The sequence below is a fragment of the Salvelinus alpinus genome, chromosome 1 (assembly GCF_045679555.1).
Source record: "Salvelinus alpinus chromosome 1, SLU_Salpinus.1, whole genome shotgun sequence".
Taxonomy (NCBI): Eukaryota; Metazoa; Chordata; class Actinopteri; order Salmoniformes; family Salmonidae; genus Salvelinus; species Salvelinus alpinus.
In genome coordinates, this window is record NC_092086.1 from 81254590 (window position 1) to 81273610 (window position 19021).

The following is a 19021-nucleotide window of genomic DNA, read 5'->3' on the forward strand; positions in this document are numbered from 1 at the left end:
GACGTGCCAAGCTTGTCGCGTCATATCCAAGAAGACACAAGGCTGTAATCGCGGCCAAAGGTGCTTCAACAAAGTACTGAGTAAAGGTTCTGAAAACGTATGCAAACATGATATTTCCGAATGCACTGTATAACCCAAACTTTCGCACACAACTATCCCACTGACACAAACATGCATGCCTTTGTAGACTACATGATAAGATCTATTTCAGAGAAGAAAAAGCAGTAGCCCACTGAAGAACTGTAGCATTAATTTGGGACTTTTTTATATAGGCTGCTGAAAATAGCACAGGAAGCCAGAGATTGCCTCCCAGACCCCCCCACTCACACAGGAACACATAAAACAACCTGTGGTCTCTAACCCAGATCCTTACACAGGATACACAGACTGAGAACCTGAGAAGCCAAAGAGTCAGAGAAACAGAAACAGGGTGAGAGACAAAAGATGAGAGAAGAATACTAAGAGAGAACAGAGAGGAGATGAGAGTTAGGAAAAGAGAGGAGATAAAGAATAAAAGACATGACAGAGGAAAGAAAGAGGGGGCACAAGAGAGTAAACTATGTCAACAGGAGAGTGTAGACACAACAGAGGAGAGATAGAATATAGGAGAGGAAGAGTGCGGGATGGATTACCTCTGTGTGCTGCGGAGCACTGTCTGTCTATCTCTCTCTCTAGCTGCCACGCTTAGCAGCACATCTGGCCTGGCTGACTGACTGCCTGCAGCCGGGGCCGTGCACAGATGTGAGTGCGTGTGTCAGCGTCTTGGTCACAACTTGGCAACCGCTCCGGCCCCGCGCCAAGGCTGCTGGGTAACAAATTACTGAAATATCTACCCAGGTTTGCTCCACATGCCGGGCCTGCACAGAATTGAATCGAAACGTGACCAGACCGCAAGTTTGTCTCCCTCTACCCCACACTCCCCCTCCTTGGTCTTAAAAAACAGAGAGAGAGAGAGAGAGAGAGAGAGAGAGAGAGAGAGAGAGAGAGAGAGAGAGAGAGAGAGAGAGAGAGAGAGAGAGAGAGAGAGAGAGAGAGAGAGAGAGAGAGAGAGAGAGAGAGAGAGAGAGAGAGAGAGAGAGAGAGAGAGAGAGTGAGAGAGAGAGAAAAGGGCTATGGTCTGATCCCCGCGCAAATAAAATTCCTGAATTCTCAGATTCTCAGTGTCTCAGATTTCTTGGAACGATGGGCGAGAAGTCTAACCTGCTCCTCTTTGTCAGACTTGGAATTGTGAGGAATTGACGTGTGGGAATAGCACTTATAGACACGCTTATAGACCAGCAAAACACAGGATCAACCAGTCAGTGAGGATCTATGGTTTCCACAAGGTAGCAGTCAGTCCATTCAACTCAATGGTGACTGCAGAGTCCCTGGAAATGTGTACAATGTTCCCATTTAGAATATACTTCCACAGAGGAAGCAGATGCCCTGAAGAGAAAAGAGAGGTGGATATGACACACAGATCACTGAGTCTCTGTATCCACAGTCTCTCCCAGTCTGTCCCCTACTCCCACAACTCACCAGTCCTCCACTCATACACAGACTTTGAGGTCTTTCACAGTGATATTAGATAGGGCTGGGCCCCACGATACAATATTACAACGATACTTAGGTGCCGATACGATATGTATTGCGATTCTCACAATTCTATATGTATGAAGCTCATTCCTGACTGCTGCTGTTGCTGCTTCTGGTGCTAAGAATGGACCAGCTGAGTGTACAAAACATTAGGAACACCTGCTCTTTCCATGACCAGGTGATTCCAGGTGAAAGCTGTGATCCCTTATTGATGTCACTTGTTAAATCCACTTCAATCAGTGTAGATGAAGGGGAGGTGACAAGTTAAATTGGGGTGCCACCATTGGGGTGCCACCATTGGCACCCCAATGGTGGAACAAACTCCCTCACGACGCCAGGACAGCGGAGTCAATCACCACCTTCCGGAGACACCTGAAACCCCACCTCTTCAAGGAATACCTAGGATAGGATAAAGTAATCCTTCTGACCCCCCCCCCCCCTTAAAAGATTTAGATGCACTATTGTAAAGTGGTTGTTCCACTGGATGTCATAAGGTGAATGCACCAATTTGTAAGTCGCTCTGGATAAGAGCGTCTGCTAAATGACTTAAATGTAAATGTAAATGTTAAAGGAGGATTTTAAAGCCTTGAGTGAATTGAGACATGGATGTGTGCCATTCAGAGGGTGAATGGGCAATACAAAATATTTAAGTGCCTTTGAACGGGGTATGGTAGTAGGTGCTGGGTTTTTCACACTCAACAGTATCCCGTGTGTATCAAGAATGGTCCACCACCCAAAGGACATCCAGTCAACTTGACATAACTGTGGGAAGCATTGGAGTCAACATGGGCCAGCATCCCTGTGGAACGCTTTCGATACCTTGTAGAGTCCATGCCCCAACGAATTGAGGCTGTTCTGAGGGCAAAAGGTGTTGCAACTCAATATTAGGAAGGTGTTCCTAATGTTCTGTACACTCATTGTATGTCTGCTGCAGAGAAACAAGAGAGAGCATGAGAAATAACCTACTTTTTATTCCCTACTGTTACCCGTCATTCAGCAACATTAGGAAGCACAGACCTATGGAGGACATCAAATCACACATAACTTATTCATGTCATAACTGACTTATGTCATATGACACAGTCTCATGACTGTTGGCATTAAATTGTCACTTGTTACGACCAAATGCTGGGACATGCAGACTTGTTAATAGTATGTCAGATGCAGTACATGTAGACAACGACGTAGACTGCAATCTGCAGACTCCACGGTCCCGTGCCTGCAGCCAAACCAAATAGGAGTGATCACACACAATGGCCCACATCCACAATGGCCCACAATGGCCCTCTTGCTTCCCTCAAAAGACACAATCTCCCTATCATCCACTTGAGTCAACCCAATGCATTCACAGATCTACTAACCTAAAACGTTAAAAGGTGAAATAATGCTACGATAACGTCACAATAGCGCTACACACAGGTGCGAGGCTAACAGGGAGCCCAGACCTGCAGACAATACCACAAGGGAAAAGTAAACCTCAGGTTTCATTGTCCAATACTGGACAATGAATAGCTACAATCCTGAACTATTTCCTTTTGGAAAAGTATTCTCCAGGCTGATATGAAACCCTATCCTGTGCATAGGATCCTTGGGGGACCCCCATCTGGTCATCCTCTGTATTACTGAGGAGAGAAGGGGAATTTATGGAGATAAAAAGCGGCTCTGCAGCCAGTAAAATTAACGCCCAGCAGTCACACAGTACACTGTCATGGCTTTAGAATAAACAGACATAACACTGGTGGAGAGAGTCAGTTGGCTCACTCTATTCCACTGGTATGGAGAGAAAGGAAGAGGATGGGAAAAGCAGTCCAGCTCAATCATTCCCAGAAGAGGCCATGAAGTTACTCACTCACACACATACCGGTCACTCACACACGTACACGCGCGCGGCATGCATGTGCAGTGCGCACACACACAGTGTATACTGCTTCCACACTCTACTTCTCTGCTTTGATACACTTGTGCATCTCCTCCATTCACAGTATCCAAATGGACTGAGGAGACTCTTTCAGTGACAGAATATGTCCAACAAAGTACTCTCTCTGACTAATAAGTGACAAGCCATTCATTGACTAAAATCGAAAATGTTATCTACGTAATCCCAAAATGTAATTATTTATCATGAGGGCCATAAACAATAACTAGTAATGCTGCATACTCCAAGAAAGGTTAACTTCTCAGCTTTCAGTTAAAACTAATTATACATTGCTGTGGTGTAGTCACTTTTAAGAACACAAGCTCAAGTACACAGTACAAAAATAAAAAATAAAAAAATATGAAAATATGAAATAATTTCTATTATGTATTTTCTTTTTTTTTGTGATTAAGTCTAATCGCTGCACATCCCCAACGGGCTTGGGAGAGGCGAATGTCGAGTCATGTGTCCTCTGAAACATGACCCGCCAAGCCGCGCTTCTAAACACTGGCTCACTTAACCCGGAAGCCAGCTGCACCAATGTGTCAGAGGAAACACCATTTAACTGATGACCGTAGTCAGCCTTCAGGTGCCCGGCCCGCCACAAGGAGCCAAGTAAAGCCCCCCTGCCAAACCCTCCCCTAACCTGGATAACACTGGGCCAATTGTGCACCGCCCTATGGGACTCCCCGTCACGGCCGATTGTGACATAGCAACAGTAGTGACGCCGCAACACTGTGATGCGCCTTAGACTGCTGCACCACTCGGGACGCCACATTATGTATTTCCTATTCAACAAAACTGTATGAATAAGGCCTGAAATGACTTATATTTGTCTAAATATAATAGAATCAATTTATAAAATGATACGATAAGATTTCACCTTCCTTATAACTGAAAAATACATATTGGTATAATTCGTGTTAGAGAAAATGTGCATATTTTCTAAAGGTCTCTCATGATCAAAATGTCTGCCCCCATCGCTGTGAACGTCTCACAGAGCTCTAGCTTGGCTTCCTGAACTCGTTAGGAACTTGCCTTTCACTTCGTATTAATATTGTCCGTCTATGACAAACAGAAAAAGGTTTTTGTTTAAAATCTATTGATTTTAGATTACTGGCTTTAAATCAATCTCTGCATGTGATACAGCGACGAAACCACTCTCTCCTGCTGCATTACCATGTAAGGATTCTAGGCATATGCATTGTTAGTGGCTGTGATGTAGGCTTCAGCCAGGAGTTAATGGACAGTCGGAAGAGCGAATTAAATGGTAGGAGGGACATCCCAGCTTCAAATGGTGTCAGATTTCACATCCTGTTTCACACAGGCAGAAGCGACATACTCATGTGCCCGTGAGAATCAGGGCTACTGCTCAATGCAAGCCATTTCGATATTTGGTGTCCACATGTCGATTTATAAGCAGAAATGTTGGTCGGAACCGGTACCAGAACCACGCAGGTCCCCAAAACAGGGGACTTTACATCTGAGAGGTTTTAATGGTACAGCTGATCCAATGCAGTATGGACAAGGTTAAGTGTAGAGATGTTGTTTGGACCAGTGGACTTACTTTGGTGGGGCCTGCAGGATCTGCTCCAGTCTGAATCATGACCCCCGGCTGACATCAGAGACACGAGCAGCACACACAGCCTTCTACCAGAGAGAGAGAGAGAGAGAGAGAGATTACTGGCTATAGAGAGAGAGAGAGAGAGAGAGAGAGAGAGAGAGAGAGAGAGAGAGAGAGAGAGAGAGAGAGAGAGAGAGAGAGAGAGAGAGAGAGAGAGAGAGAGAGAGAGAGAGAGAGAGAGAGAGAGAGAGAGAGAATCAATAATATTGTGAAATCATTACTCATATATTTCTGTGTGTACTGTATTATTGTGTATTATAGGGACTGTTCTAATCATTTTGGTAATGGCCTGTGTCCCCTAGCCACTGGTGGACACCCATCGGTTAACAAGGGCGTCTAGCCTTGGCAGGACCCACATAGACGACACAATGCTGACACCGTGGATGGGCACTAACCCGGCCATGGGGAAACGACTCTAGACAGAGACCTCCATTTAGCGTGACGGGGCAATCCCCGTTCCATAAATAAACAGCTTGTACGGTCACGGCCGACTGTCGCTGTGAATGTCAGACACATAAAAGCTCCATTGGGTCATAATATGTGGCCCATTAGGGTTAACCAGTGGGGCTGGAGAGGTAGGCACGTCTCCCACTCGCCCTGGGCTCTCCTCGCCTCTCTTCCGTCCCACCAGCCACATCTGGGAGCCATCAGGGCACAGACAGCAAGCGGCCCCCCGGCCACTGGGAGCTGAGCCGGCTGTAATTACTTACGCATGATTACGCATGTTAATCATAGGCTGGGCCCAGACGCCAGCGCCGCGCTTGTTTATTATTTATACTTCGTTAAGCAACGGGACGCTCTGATTATCCCGTGTCATTGCTTCATTATCACTGTCATGGAGAGCATGGAGAGGAGGGGAGTGTGTGGAGGGGTGGGGCGAGGGGAGAGTGTGTGTGTGTGTGTGTGTGTGTGTGTGTGTGTGTGTGTGTGTGTGTGTGTGTGTGTGTGTGTGTGTGTGTGTGTGTGTGTGTGTGTGTGTGAGACTGTGTGTGAGACTGTGTGTGTGTGTGTGTGTGTGTGTGTGTGTGTGTGTGTGTGTGTGTGTGTGTGTGTGTGTGTGTGAGACTGTGTGTGAGACTGTGTGTGAGACTGTGTGTGTGTGTGTGTGTGAGACTGTGTGTGTGTGTGTGTGTGTGTGTGTGTGTGTGTGTGTGTGTGTGTGTGTGTGTGTGTGTGTGTGTGTGTGTGTGTGTGTGTGTGTGTGTGTGTGTGTGTGTGTGTGTGTGTGTGTGTGTGTGTGTGTGTGTGTGTGTGTGTAGGAGAAGGAGGCATGCAGTCTAAGCAGCTCTTGAACAGCCCACACTTTAACCACGATGGGCCGTATGTACAGGCCACTGACCTCCAACAATTACACTCCATATTATTTATAGAAAAAAACATCTTGCCCAAAGAGTGTCTGCTTCCGTTTTCTTTCTCTGAGGGACACTGGTATCCAGTAGGTACCAGTGAAGCGTGGATTCAAGTTAGGCATTGCTACTGTGATGACCAACAGGCCAGGTGACATCATACCCTGAGGATGTCATAATGGGTGCCCTTTTGGCCCAACATAGTGGCCTCCCACTCACTCTGTCGCCCTACTGCCTGCAGTACTCTGATACCCTGTGGGGAACCAAAGGCAACCAGGAGGGCCAATTTATCATCACACACATACATGCCAGAGCACACACACTTATCATAACAGCACACACAGAGCAGGGAGCCACGACACACAGAGAACACAGAGAACACCCCAACATATTCCAGAACACCCATGGAGGCCAGCCACCACAGCAAACGGAGCATACATGCACACACACACAAAATATTCCAGGGAAAGGTACTCCTGCAACTCAAATAAAGCAAGAAAAAGATACCACAGAATAACAACTCTTTGTGCAATATGCCACATTCATAATTGGTTGGTGTTGGCCTAAAAGAAACATGATATTGGTATCTGCCAATAATCTCTTTCATGGCCAGTTAGACGTAGTGTTAGTCACTCTCACTTAGATATCATATTTAAAAACTGCAAACATTTCTCTCCACCTCATGAAATGAGTTATAAAATTGCTAAATCTTCTCTCCGCCCCATTGCAAAAATGTGTAGAATTGCAGGAAATGAACTTTCTCACCGGTGCCAAGATGGATGGCGCTAAAATGTTTTGCTCACAAGATGGGGGGGGGTGGGGGGGGGTGGCACTCCCACAAAATTTCACGTAGGGACCCCAAAAGGATATGAATGTGGGTACGCAGACCCGCGAGTCACTGCCGCCCCTCTTGATGAATTCAGATTTTTTTATGGCCCCCACCCCATCAAAGTTGCCCATCCCTGGTGTAGAGTGAATGACAGGCATACCCAGCCAGGGATAGAGTTATGCTGCTGCTGCTGCTGCAGCCAGTGGCATGTCATTTCAGCCAGAGCACTTATAATTATGCCCTGTTTTCTTTGACAGAAATAAAACTTTCCAGAGAGTAAAAATGCTCCAGGCAAGGAAAAGAATGGCGAGTGACATCACAGCCAAGTAATTCATTTTAAAGTGGCTCAGATTAAGATTGAGATTAAGCACTAAATTGAAAAGGTATGGCGGTAAGAAAAATTTAACAAGAGTACACTCAGGGCTCTATTTTAACAAGCCTAATGCAATGGTAAATCTAAGCTCTGGCGGTAGCGCTATAGGTCCAGGGGTGTGTCGCAAATATTTTTGCTATTTTCACAGCCGTTATTATGAGCGCAATGGCTTGCGGTGGCGTGAAAGGGCTGGGTTTTGATGAATTAACAAGTTGTAGGCGTGACGAGGGCTTGGCCATTCACTGGCCAATCAAGACGTTCCATGGCTTAATACTGCATGCGTTTGTCTCAAATTCTATAGGTTATTGACTGTCTTTGCGTTGTCATCAACTAGAATTACGAAATATTCTCATTGTAGTCTATTGTGAATTGATACTACAGTTTATTAACTACTTGGCTAATGTTTTGGGAATGACCAAAAAACAGCCCTCATTGAGAGGAGGCTACGCCTGGTTTTTAATCAAACGAAACGAAATAGGAAAAATATATATATATGTTTCTAAATGCGAGGTTTAGGGACACAAAAAGCACATCTCTCTTGATCCATGTACGTCACAGCTGGATAGGCTGTGCTTCCGTTGTCAAAATCCATGCCAGAATTCGGTTGGTCTTAAATATCTCCACCAGTGCTTTATGAAATTGGCACTCTGGCACACATTTTTTATGGACACACCTCAGATATTGCCACTCCTCCCACCTCAGCGCAAGCGAGCTCATATAAGACAGGTAAATTGCCAATTATTGCGCTACGGTTTGAAAATAGAAGAGTGCCGGCTTTAACAGGTCGAAATTTCAAACGAGCGAGAGTTTGACATTTGCGCTGGCTTAATGCCAGACGAAAATAGAGCTCAATATCATACGGATACAATATGTGAAGACGGGATACTTCTTGGTCAACAAATTGACTTGGTTACTATGGCCTAATTTCTTCCATTTAGTTAAATGATAGGCCGGACTATTCTGACAAGTCCATATCAATGTCCACATCAATGTCCACAATTTAGAATGACAACAGCTTTGATAGCTCATTTGTCCTTGACGTTGACAGACACGACAGATCAGCAATGTGGATAAATATATTCCCAAATGGCCCGAAATGGAGTCCCACTGGGCACAGACGTCAATTCAATGTCTATTCCACGTTGGTTCAATGAAATTTCATGGAAACAACATTGATTCAACCAGTGTTTGTCACATCATATTTTGAATAGCTGTGGTGCTGCTGATGACAGTGTGTGTTGTAAATGTAAACTCAGAACCAGCCTGTTATATTAACAACCAAAGCCAAGGGGCATTGTGTGCTGGCCATACTGACATCATTGGCCCCAGTCAATCTCAGTGGTGCCATCATTAGGTTACAGAGACCATAAACTCCACCATTTAATGTCACATTAGTTGGAAAACAACAAAATGTGCCCGATCACCTCTCCCAGAATCCCACGCAACCTATCTTTAGCTATTTAAAAACCCATTTAAAGGCATTTAGCGAGTCCTACTTAGAGGAAGCCACCCACATTCACATAAAATGCAATTTGCACAACCCTCTTTATTATTTATACGTCCTTTAAAAGAAAGGAAAAAAGCACACTGGCATGGATCAGCGATCTCGAGCGTTTTCAGTCATCTGTATCTCATTCATATTTTATCTAATTGTACTTCTCTAAAATTGCCCCATGATCTCAGTGTGGGGCTGTGCTGCATGGCTGACTGATGGTGTTGTTTTACAGTGAAACACACAAGATAATTAATTTAGAAAAAACACTGGTAGATCTTGGAGAGTGTATTGGGAAGTTGTAGGGTGAACTACTATGTCTTTGTGGGGTGAACTGTGTCTGATAGAGTAGTCAGCATACGCAAGCTCTGCAGGGGAAAGCCATCTAAAGCAATAAAGCGGTGGTCTTACCAACCTTGCTCTAATAGTCCTTAAAGAATTACACTACTTAGCATACAGTATTTTCAGCAAATTAGGCACATATGGTTGTGGAGAAAGGTTGGCCAGCACACACACTGACGCAGACAGACACAGACACAGAGACACACACAGGCACACTTTGGTCTCGTGATTCTGCAGTCAGAAATGTTGGCGTGTTCCTCACTGTTGTGGTGTTGCATTGTTTTTGCCATATGATGAAGGTGCTCTGTAAGTGCAAGGTTTCAACAGAACATTCCTCACAAATGCTATATGATTACTGTTTAGGAAAATACACCATTCTACATTTTTGCTGCCAAAATGCTACTATGATATTCTTTAGAAAGATACAGTATATTATACAGTATATTATGCCTGTTGATATCTGTCTGTAGATGTCCATGTTACTCCATCTATCTCACTTTCCTCAAGCTATGGTCTGTCTCCACTTTTACGCTTAGAATAGCACATGCTATAGCAGAAGAGGAACACCTATATGCGAATGATGTTCATTGACTACCGTTCAGAATTCAACACTATTGTTGATCCTGGACTTCCTGATGGGCAAACCACAGGCTGTGAGGATTGGAAACAACACCTCCTCCACATTGGTGATTCTCACAAACTTGCTATTACTCTTGGTAAATTTTGTAAAGACAAAGGCAATTTATTTTTATTTTGTTACAGATAAAATACCATCTAAAATTATTGTCCATGTAAAATTATCTTAACTGTTCAGATTTCCATGACTGTGCACAGAACAATCTCAATACCGTATACACTTGTAGAGTTTGAAAAAAACCATAGCAAGGTTACTACAACAATATTTCATACAAAAATATGACATTTTGGTTTTAAGTATATTTTCATTTTAATCAGTTATCTCATTACTGTAATGCATGGCATGTTCATAACCTGTTTTTTATATTTATTTATATTTATTAATATAAAAAAGTACACAAATGACCCATTTTATGCACACCTTAAATATTTTTAATTGTGTCATATTATTCAAGGAATATTTTATCATTGATGATGCATTTCAGTAATGAGATCCATGTTACGGTAGATGAGAGACCGCATTATGGTAATGATCAAATGAGCAAACTGTACTTAATAAAGAGCAAAAAATATCATTTTTAACCATATTAATTAATTCCCCACCACCACCCAGCACAGCTACCTGCCGCCCCAAATCAGCATGCTGTTTGTGCAACGGCATTTTCTGAGTCAGATAGCCTATTCTAAAATGTTTGCCTAAATGCTATTCGAATGTGATTAAACACCGACCAACACTTTAGTTCCTACGCTGTCATAACTCCTAATTGGCTTTTGAATTTGTTGTCATGCCAAACAACACCAACCATAGCATTAGAATAATCCTTCTATTTCTATGATTCCAACAGTTCATCCAAGTATTTTGATCTATATTGCAAGTCAAATAATAATCTTTGGTATAAAAATCGCAAGTAGATTATTTACCCATATTGTGCAGCCATACTAACAACCTGGTAACTTTACCAGTATATGCAAATATTTGTTGGCACAGAAAGAAAGGAAAATTGATATCTTCTTCAGGGGAAGTGCTTCAAAAGTAAATAGGAATCACATAGGCCTAATGTAGGCTACATCTCAATCAATTTAAAAATCTAATATTATGTGGTGCTCCTAACTTTTCTACCAATGAAAACCACTATTACCAATGAAAATGTGTAATTTAGAGCCCTGGTTACAACACAGGTATATAAAAGCAATGTAATGTGCACTGTTACCAAACCTTTCTGTAAGGGTGGCAGGTAGCTTAGTGGTTTGAGCGTTGGGCCAGTAACCGAAAGGTTGCTAGATCGAATCCCCGAGCTGACAAGGTACAAATCTGTCGTTCTTCCCCTGAACATGGCAGTTAACCCGCTGTCATTGTAAGTAAGAATATGTTCTTAATTGACTTGCCTAGTTAAATAAAAGGACTCAATAACACTCTTGTCTGCAACTTTCTTCTCTATATATCTCTCCTTTCTTCTGTAGTCCTCAAGCAGCTCTGGATTTCTGTACAGTTGCTCTCGATGCTTCTCAACCTTAGCTTTTGATGCAGCCCTCTTTCTTTCCTTATCTGCCAATCTTAATAACACCAAGTTTAGATTAATCCAATTGTTCTGTTTATTAGACTACCTGATTATTACACAACCCCTAAAGGGGCATTACACTCAAATGTTATGTTTGTTAGATCTTTCATACCTCAAAAGTAGTCTTATGGGCATAGGTCACACGAATTACAAAATGACATTGGTACAGTACATTGGTTTCCTTACCCTGTAAGCAGTCGATGGAGAAGGTAAGACAGCAATCCATGCTTTGGTTTTATTTTGCATTTAAAGCACAAAACCAATGCAAGTGAATATCCCCGATATAAGCATTTCCACATTCCATCTCCAAATCATCCCAAAGTGTCAAAAATGTATTGCATAGCTCCTTTAAGATGATTTGTAAATGAAATGAGAAAAATGCTAATATCAGGGATATTCACTTACATTGGTTTCGTGCTATAAATGCTTTTAAGTTGGAGACAGTGACAAGCTAAAGAAAACCCAAGCATGAATTGCTGTCTTAACTCATTCATGGACTGTGTACAGGGTAAGGAAGCCAATATGTATTTTCTTCATTTGTGGGAACTACCCCTTTAAGTCCACATCCCAGGCCATTTATTGTGTAGATAAACATATGCAAAAAAAAACTTAATAAATGAAAAAGATAAGTATCAAATAAGATCTGGAAATTATATGGTGTTCATCTTTTCCTGTTGGTGTTGAGGCATACAGCTGGCTCTACACAATCAATGGCATGGAGTGTGTATTTATCTTGTGAAAAGCATGATCTGGCACACACACTAAAAGTTAGTACAGGTGCTGACTAACAGCGAGTAAGCTGTAGGTTATAAAAAATAAAGAGAGTCGCACACTCTATATACAGTATAACTCCCAGTAATGTATTGTGTAAACCACCAAAGTTTTGGCATCATCTTGTATTCATCTTGACAATTCATCTTTGAATTGTTTTGTGTAATGCCCCTTTAACACAGTTTATATCAATGTTTGAAGTGTAAAAGTAGTGTAATGTCAAGAAGAGTCCACTATGCATGACAACAATTAAAACATAATGCTTTATGCCTCAACCTCTAGTGATTCATTATTTTTTGGGGGACATTAGCTGTTGAAGAAGCAGCACCTATTCTTCCTGCGGTCCACACAAAACATGGAACATAACAAAATACAGAACACTAATGGACAGGATCTGCAACACAAACTTAAACTAAAAACACTACGACTAAAGAACAATACAACTATTTAAAAAATGTATAAGAAAGAGAAAAGAAAGAAAAAGAAAGAAATTAATAATACTAAGAATAATGTGTGAGTCTGTGTAGAGTATGTGTGTTAGTGTGTGTACGGGTGTGTGTGTGTGTTAATTTTTTTTATTTAACCTTTATTTAACCAGGTAGGCCAGTTGAGAACAAGTTCTCATTTACAACTGCGACCTGTCCAAGATAAAGCAAAGCAGTGCGACTCAAACAACACAGAGTTACACATGGAATAAACAAACGTACAGTCAGTAACACAATATAAAAGTCTATATACAGTGTGTGCAAATGAAGTAAGACTAGGGAGGTAAGGCAATAAATAGGCCATAGTGGCGAAACAATTACAACTCAGCAATTAAAGACTGGAGTGATAGATGAGCAGAAGACGAATGTGCAAGTAGAGATACTGGCGTGCAAAGGAGCAAAAAAAATAATAACAATATGGGGATGAGGTAGTTGGGTGGGCTATTTACAGATGGCTATGTACATGTGCAATGATCTGTATGCTGCTCTGACAGCTGATGCTTAAAGTTAGTGAGGGAAGTATGAGTCTCCAGCTTCAGTGATATTTGCAATTTGTTCCAGTCATTGGCAGCAGAGAACTGGAAGGAAAGGCGGCCAAAGAGGAGTTGGCTTTGGGGGTGACCAGTGAGATATACCTGCTGGAGAGCATGATACGGGTGGGTGCTGTTATGGTGACCAGTGAGCTGAGATAAGGCAGGGCTTTACCTAGCAAAGACTTATAGGTGACCTGGAGCCAGTGGGGTTGGCGACGAATATTAAGTGAGGGCCAGCCAACGAGATCATACAGGTCGCAGTGGTGGGTAGTATATGGTGCTTTGGTGACAAAACGGATGGCACTGTGATAGACTGCATCCAATTTGCTGAGTAGAGTGTTGGAGGCTATTTTGTAAATAACATCGCCGAAGTCAAGGATCGGTAGGATAGTCAGTTTTACGAGGGTATGTTTGGCAGCATGAGTGAAGGATGCTTTGTTGCGAAATAGGAAGCCGATTCTAGATTTAATTTTAGATTGGAGATGCTTGATGTGAGTCTGGAAGGAGAGTTTACAGTCTAACCAGACACCTAGGTATTTGTAGTTGTCCACATATTCTCAGAACCGTCCAGAGTAGTGATACTAGACGGGCGGGCAGGTGCAGGCAGCGATCGGTTGAAGAGCATGCATTTAGTTTTACTTGCATTTAAGAGCAGTTGGAGGCCACGGAAGGAGAGTTGTATGGCATTGAAGCTCGTCTGGAGGTTAGTTAACACAGTGTCCATAGAAGGGCCAGAAGTATACAGAATGGTGTCGTCTGCGTAGAGGTGGATCAGAGAATCACCAGCAGCAAGAGCGACATCATTGATGTATACATAGAAAAGAGTCAGACCGAGAATTGAACCCTGTGGCACCCCCATAGAGACTGCCAGAGGTCCGAACAACAGGCCCTCCGATTTGATCCACTGAACTCTCAGTCATTTGAGGCAGTCATTTGAGAAACAAAGGCTGTTGAGTCTGTGTTGAGTCTGTGTGTGTGTGTCTCTTCACAGTCTGCATTGTTCCTTGAGGTTATGTTTTATCTGTTTTCTTTTACTGATTTTATTGCTTGCCTGAGTTACCTGAGATGGAAGAGATTTCCATGTAGTCATTGCTTTATACAGTACTCTGCGTCTCCCAGCCTCTGTTCTGGACTTGGGGACTGTGAAGAGAACCCTGATTGCGTGTCTTGTGGGTATGTATAGGTTTTGAGCTGTGTGTTAACTGGCTGAACAGACAACTTCAACATCAATACTTCTTACAAAGACCAGCAGTGATGCAATCAATCTTTCCTCCACTTTGACCCAGGAGAGATTAACCTGCATGTTATTGACATTGGCCCTCTATGTACATTTGAGGGCCAGACGTGCTTCTCTGTTCTGGGCCAGATGCAGCTTTTCTAGATCCTTTTTTGCCGCACCTGACTATACAACTGTGCAATGGTCAAGATGCAACAAAACCAGAGCTTGCAGGACTGGTTTGGTTGCATGTAATGTTAAAAAATCAGAGCATCTATTTATCACATACAAACCTATCCCCATTTTTACAACAATGCAATAAATATGTTTTGACCATGACTGTTTACAATCTAATATAACACCAAGAAGTTTAGTCTTTACCATTAATTTTGGATTGCATACAACTGAATCTACATTTTACATTTACATTTTAGTAATTTAGCAGATGCTCTTATCCAGAGCGACTTACAGTTAGTGAATTCATCTTAAGAGCTAGGTTGGACAACCACATATCACAGGCATAGAAAGTAGGGGTGGGTGGGCCAAGAGACCTGGGGTGGCATTGGGGTGTAGGGATTGAGCATAACCTGAAGGTAGGGAGGGGCAGTTACTCTTGCTGTTCCGTGGGTAAGCACCATGGTCTTGTAGTGGATGCGAGCTTAGACTCGAAGCCAGTGGAGTGTGCGGAGGAGCGGGGTGACATAAGAGAACTTGGGAAGGTTGAAAACCAGGCGGGCTGCAGAATTCTGGATAAGTTGCAGGGGTTTGATGGCACAAGTGAGGAGCCCAACCAACAGGGAATTGCAGTAGTCCGACGGGAGAGGACAAGTGCCTAGATTAGGACCTGCGCTGCTTCCTGTGTGAGGGATGGTTGTACTCTACGGATGTTGTAGAGCATGAACCTGCAGGAGCGGGTCACTGCTTTGATGTTTACAGAGAACGACAGGGTGTTGTACAAGGTTACACCAAGGTTCTTTGCATTCTGGGAGGGCGATACTGTGAAGTTGTCAACCATGATGGAGAGGACTTTGAGCGGGCAGGCCTTCCCTGGGAGGAAAAGCAGTTCCGTCTTATCGAGGTTGAGCTTGAGGTGGTGGGCCAACATCCAAGTTGAGATTTCAGCCAGGCACGCAGAGATGCATGTCGCCGCCGGGGTGTCAGAAGGGAGAAAGAGAAAAGTAGTTGAGTGTCATCCGCATAGCAATGATAGGAGAGACCATGTGAGGATATGATGGAGCCAAGTGACTTGGTGTATAGAGAGAAGAGGAGAGGTCCTAGAACTGAGCCCTGGGGGACACCAGTAGTGAGAGTACATGGTGCAGACACAGATCCTCTCCACATCACCTAGTAGGAGTAGCCTGCCAGGTAGGATGCAATCCAAGAGTGTGCAGCACCTGAGATGTCCAGCCCTGAGAGGGTGGAGAGAAAGATCTGATGATTCACAGTGTCGAAGGCAGCGGATAGATCTAGGAGAATGAGAACAGAGGAGAGCGAGTCAGCTTTGGCAGTGCAGAGAGCCTCCGTGACACAGAGAAGAGCAGTCTCGGTTGAGTGACCCGTCTTAAAGCCTGACTGGTTAGGGTCAAGAAGATCGTTCTGAGAGAGATAACGAGAAAGTTAATCAGAGACAGCAAGCTTAAGTGTTTTAGAAAGAAAAGAAAGAAGGGATACAGGTCTGTAGTTTTTGACGTCAGATGAGTCGAGTATTGGTTTCTTTAGAAGGGAAGCAACTCGGCCATTTTGAAGTCAGAGGGGACATAGCCAATTGTCAGGGATGAGTCGATGAGGGAAGTGAGGAATGGGAGAAGGTCTCCAGAGATGGTCTGGAGAAGGGAGGAGGGGAAGGGGTCGAGTGGGCAGGTTGTCGGGCGACCGACCTCACTAGTCATCTGGGGGCGTAGGGTAGTTCTGTGTGAATGAGACTAGTGGACTCAATAGGTTGAGTGAATGAGTAGCAAAACAGATGGTCTAGGATGGGGACATTTGTTAACAGAAGACTACTTTGAGTTCTGACATCATCAGAAAACTTTAGATTTTAAGTGTAATGTGCCTTTTAAAAGTCTCTAAATTATAAATGGTAACTCAGTGTTTCCCCCAGATTTTTTTTAGCAGTGGTGAGATGTGAAAGGGTCGTGAAAGGGGCAGGGTTGGTAAAAACATATATATTCAGGTTTTCGCTAACAGGCATTAGCGCAGGCATTAGGTCTATGTCTTAGGCTAGGCTAGATTTATTAAATTAACTGGTTTTATTCAAACTTTTCAAATAGAAAACCAAAAAGAATGCATGTGCTAACAATGCTTAAATCACACCAGGAGACAATGTTTTAGGTCTGGGAAAAATCAACAATAAAAAAATGGTGTAGTTACCCTTTAATTAAATCGTGCATGCACCTAGAACTGCTGTTTGGTTAGCGTGTATCTGTTGCGCACATAATGAGAAACGGTCATGAGAAATGGGCATTACGGTAATGAGAAGCCCTTCGCAAATTTTGCTAACAATGGCAGAAGCAATTATGACTCAGCAACAAAAAAAAAGATTCATACTCTTTCTAATCTATTATACTGTAAATTGTTAAATAATACTTTGCTCACACATAATACTTTGCTCAAACATCAAGTATTACACAGTTACGGTAATGACAATATAAAATGGGTAAATGGGGTGTACGAGAGCAATTATCAAATGTAAATTGTAGCCATATTTGATCTTCTCTTCTTCTTATGGGTCGAAATAAATGTATAACAAAAAAACACTGTACTTGTACAGGAACTTGAAGAAATGCTACTGTAATGAGAACCATGGCTTGGACACATGTTTTTTGTCTAAAATATGACTAGTTTGTAATGTGAATACCCAGAAATGATAACTGTCTTTGAATATGTACTGTACCACTTTAAACAATATTTAATTGGTTTTAATTAAATATGTTAGTTATTTTTATAAATGAAATGCATGTGAAGTCCTACAAAATTGACCTGGACGCATTACAGTAATGAGATTTTGAGAAAACATTTTATTTAAAAAACACAAAAATAAGATTAAAGCCCAAAACAAGTTAAAGAGCCAGAAATCAAACTTGGTGAGCCTTAATATGATAGTAAATTGTTTACGTTTTTTAGAGGCTATATAGCTGAATTCATCACAAACATGGTTTCAGTTGGTTTCATGAGAATCACCCACAATGACTTAAAAAAGGGGCCCACTGGGGTTGTGTCCTCAGCCCTCTGCTGTACTCCCTGTTCACCTATGACTGCCTGGCTTTGCACGACACCAACTCCACCATCAACATTGCTGACAACACCACAGTTGTCGGCCTGATAACCAACAACAACGAGTCAGTCTATAACTTCTTATGGCTGAGATCCCGTTAACGGGATCGATATGACAACAGCCAGTGAAAGTGCAGGGCGCCAAATTCAAACAACAGAAATCCCATAATTGGAATTCCTCAAACATCCAAGTATCTTATACCATTTTAAAGGTAATCTTGTTGTTAATCCCACCACAGTGTTCGATTTCGAAAAGGCTTTACAGGGAAAGCACCACAAACGATTATGTTAGGTCACCGCCAAGTCACAGAAAAACACAGCCATTTTTCCAGCCAAAGACAGGAGTCACAAAAAGCAGAAATAGAGATAAAATTAATCACTAACCTTTGATGATCTTCATCAGATGACACTCATAGGACTTCATGTTACACAATACATGTATGTTTTGTTTGGTAAAGTTCATATTTATATACAAAAATCTCAGTATACATTGGCGCGTTATGTTCAGTAGTTCCAAAAACATCCAGTGATTTTGCAGAGAGCCACATCAATTTCCAGAAATACTCATAATAAACGTTGATCAAAGATACAAGTGTTATACATGGAATTTTAGATCCACTTCTCCTGAATGCAACCGCTGTGTCAGATTTCAAAAAAGCTTTACGGAAAAAGCAAACCATGCAATAATCTGAGTACGGCGCTCAGAGCCCAAACCAGCCAAGAAGATATCCGCCATATTGTGCAGTCAACAGAAGTCAGAAATAACATGATAAATATTCACTTACCTTTGATGATCTTCATCAGAATGCACTCCCAGGAATCCCAGTTCCACAATAAATGTTTGTTTTGTTCGATAATGTCCATCATTTATGTACAAATAGCTACTTTTGTTAGAGCGTTTTGTAAACAAATCCAAAGTCACGAAGCGCGTTCACTAGGAGCAGACGAAATGTCAAAAAGTTCCGTTACAGTCCGTAGAAACATGTCAAACGATGTACAGAATCAATCTTTAGGAAGTTTTTAACATAAATCTTCAATAATATTCCAACTGGAGA

The 19021-nt window shown here is 42.5% G+C and overlaps 1 protein-coding gene across 3 annotated transcripts in view; it reads right to left on the bottom strand.

Annotated features, from left to right (window-relative positions):
- Positions 1-19021, bottom strand: part of LOC139531456 (transcriptional regulator Erg-like) — a 106850-nt gene that overhangs the window by 65968 nt on the left and 21861 nt on the right. For all 3 annotated transcript variants that reach the window (XM_071327942.1, XM_071327934.1, XM_071327915.1), the window contains exon 2: positions 5058-5140. In XM_071327942.1, coding sequence (XP_071184043.1) covers positions 5058-5096 — 39 coding nt within the window. In that variant the 5' untranslated portion in view covers positions 5097-5140. The remainder of the gene's footprint in view (positions 1-5057; positions 5141-19021) is intronic.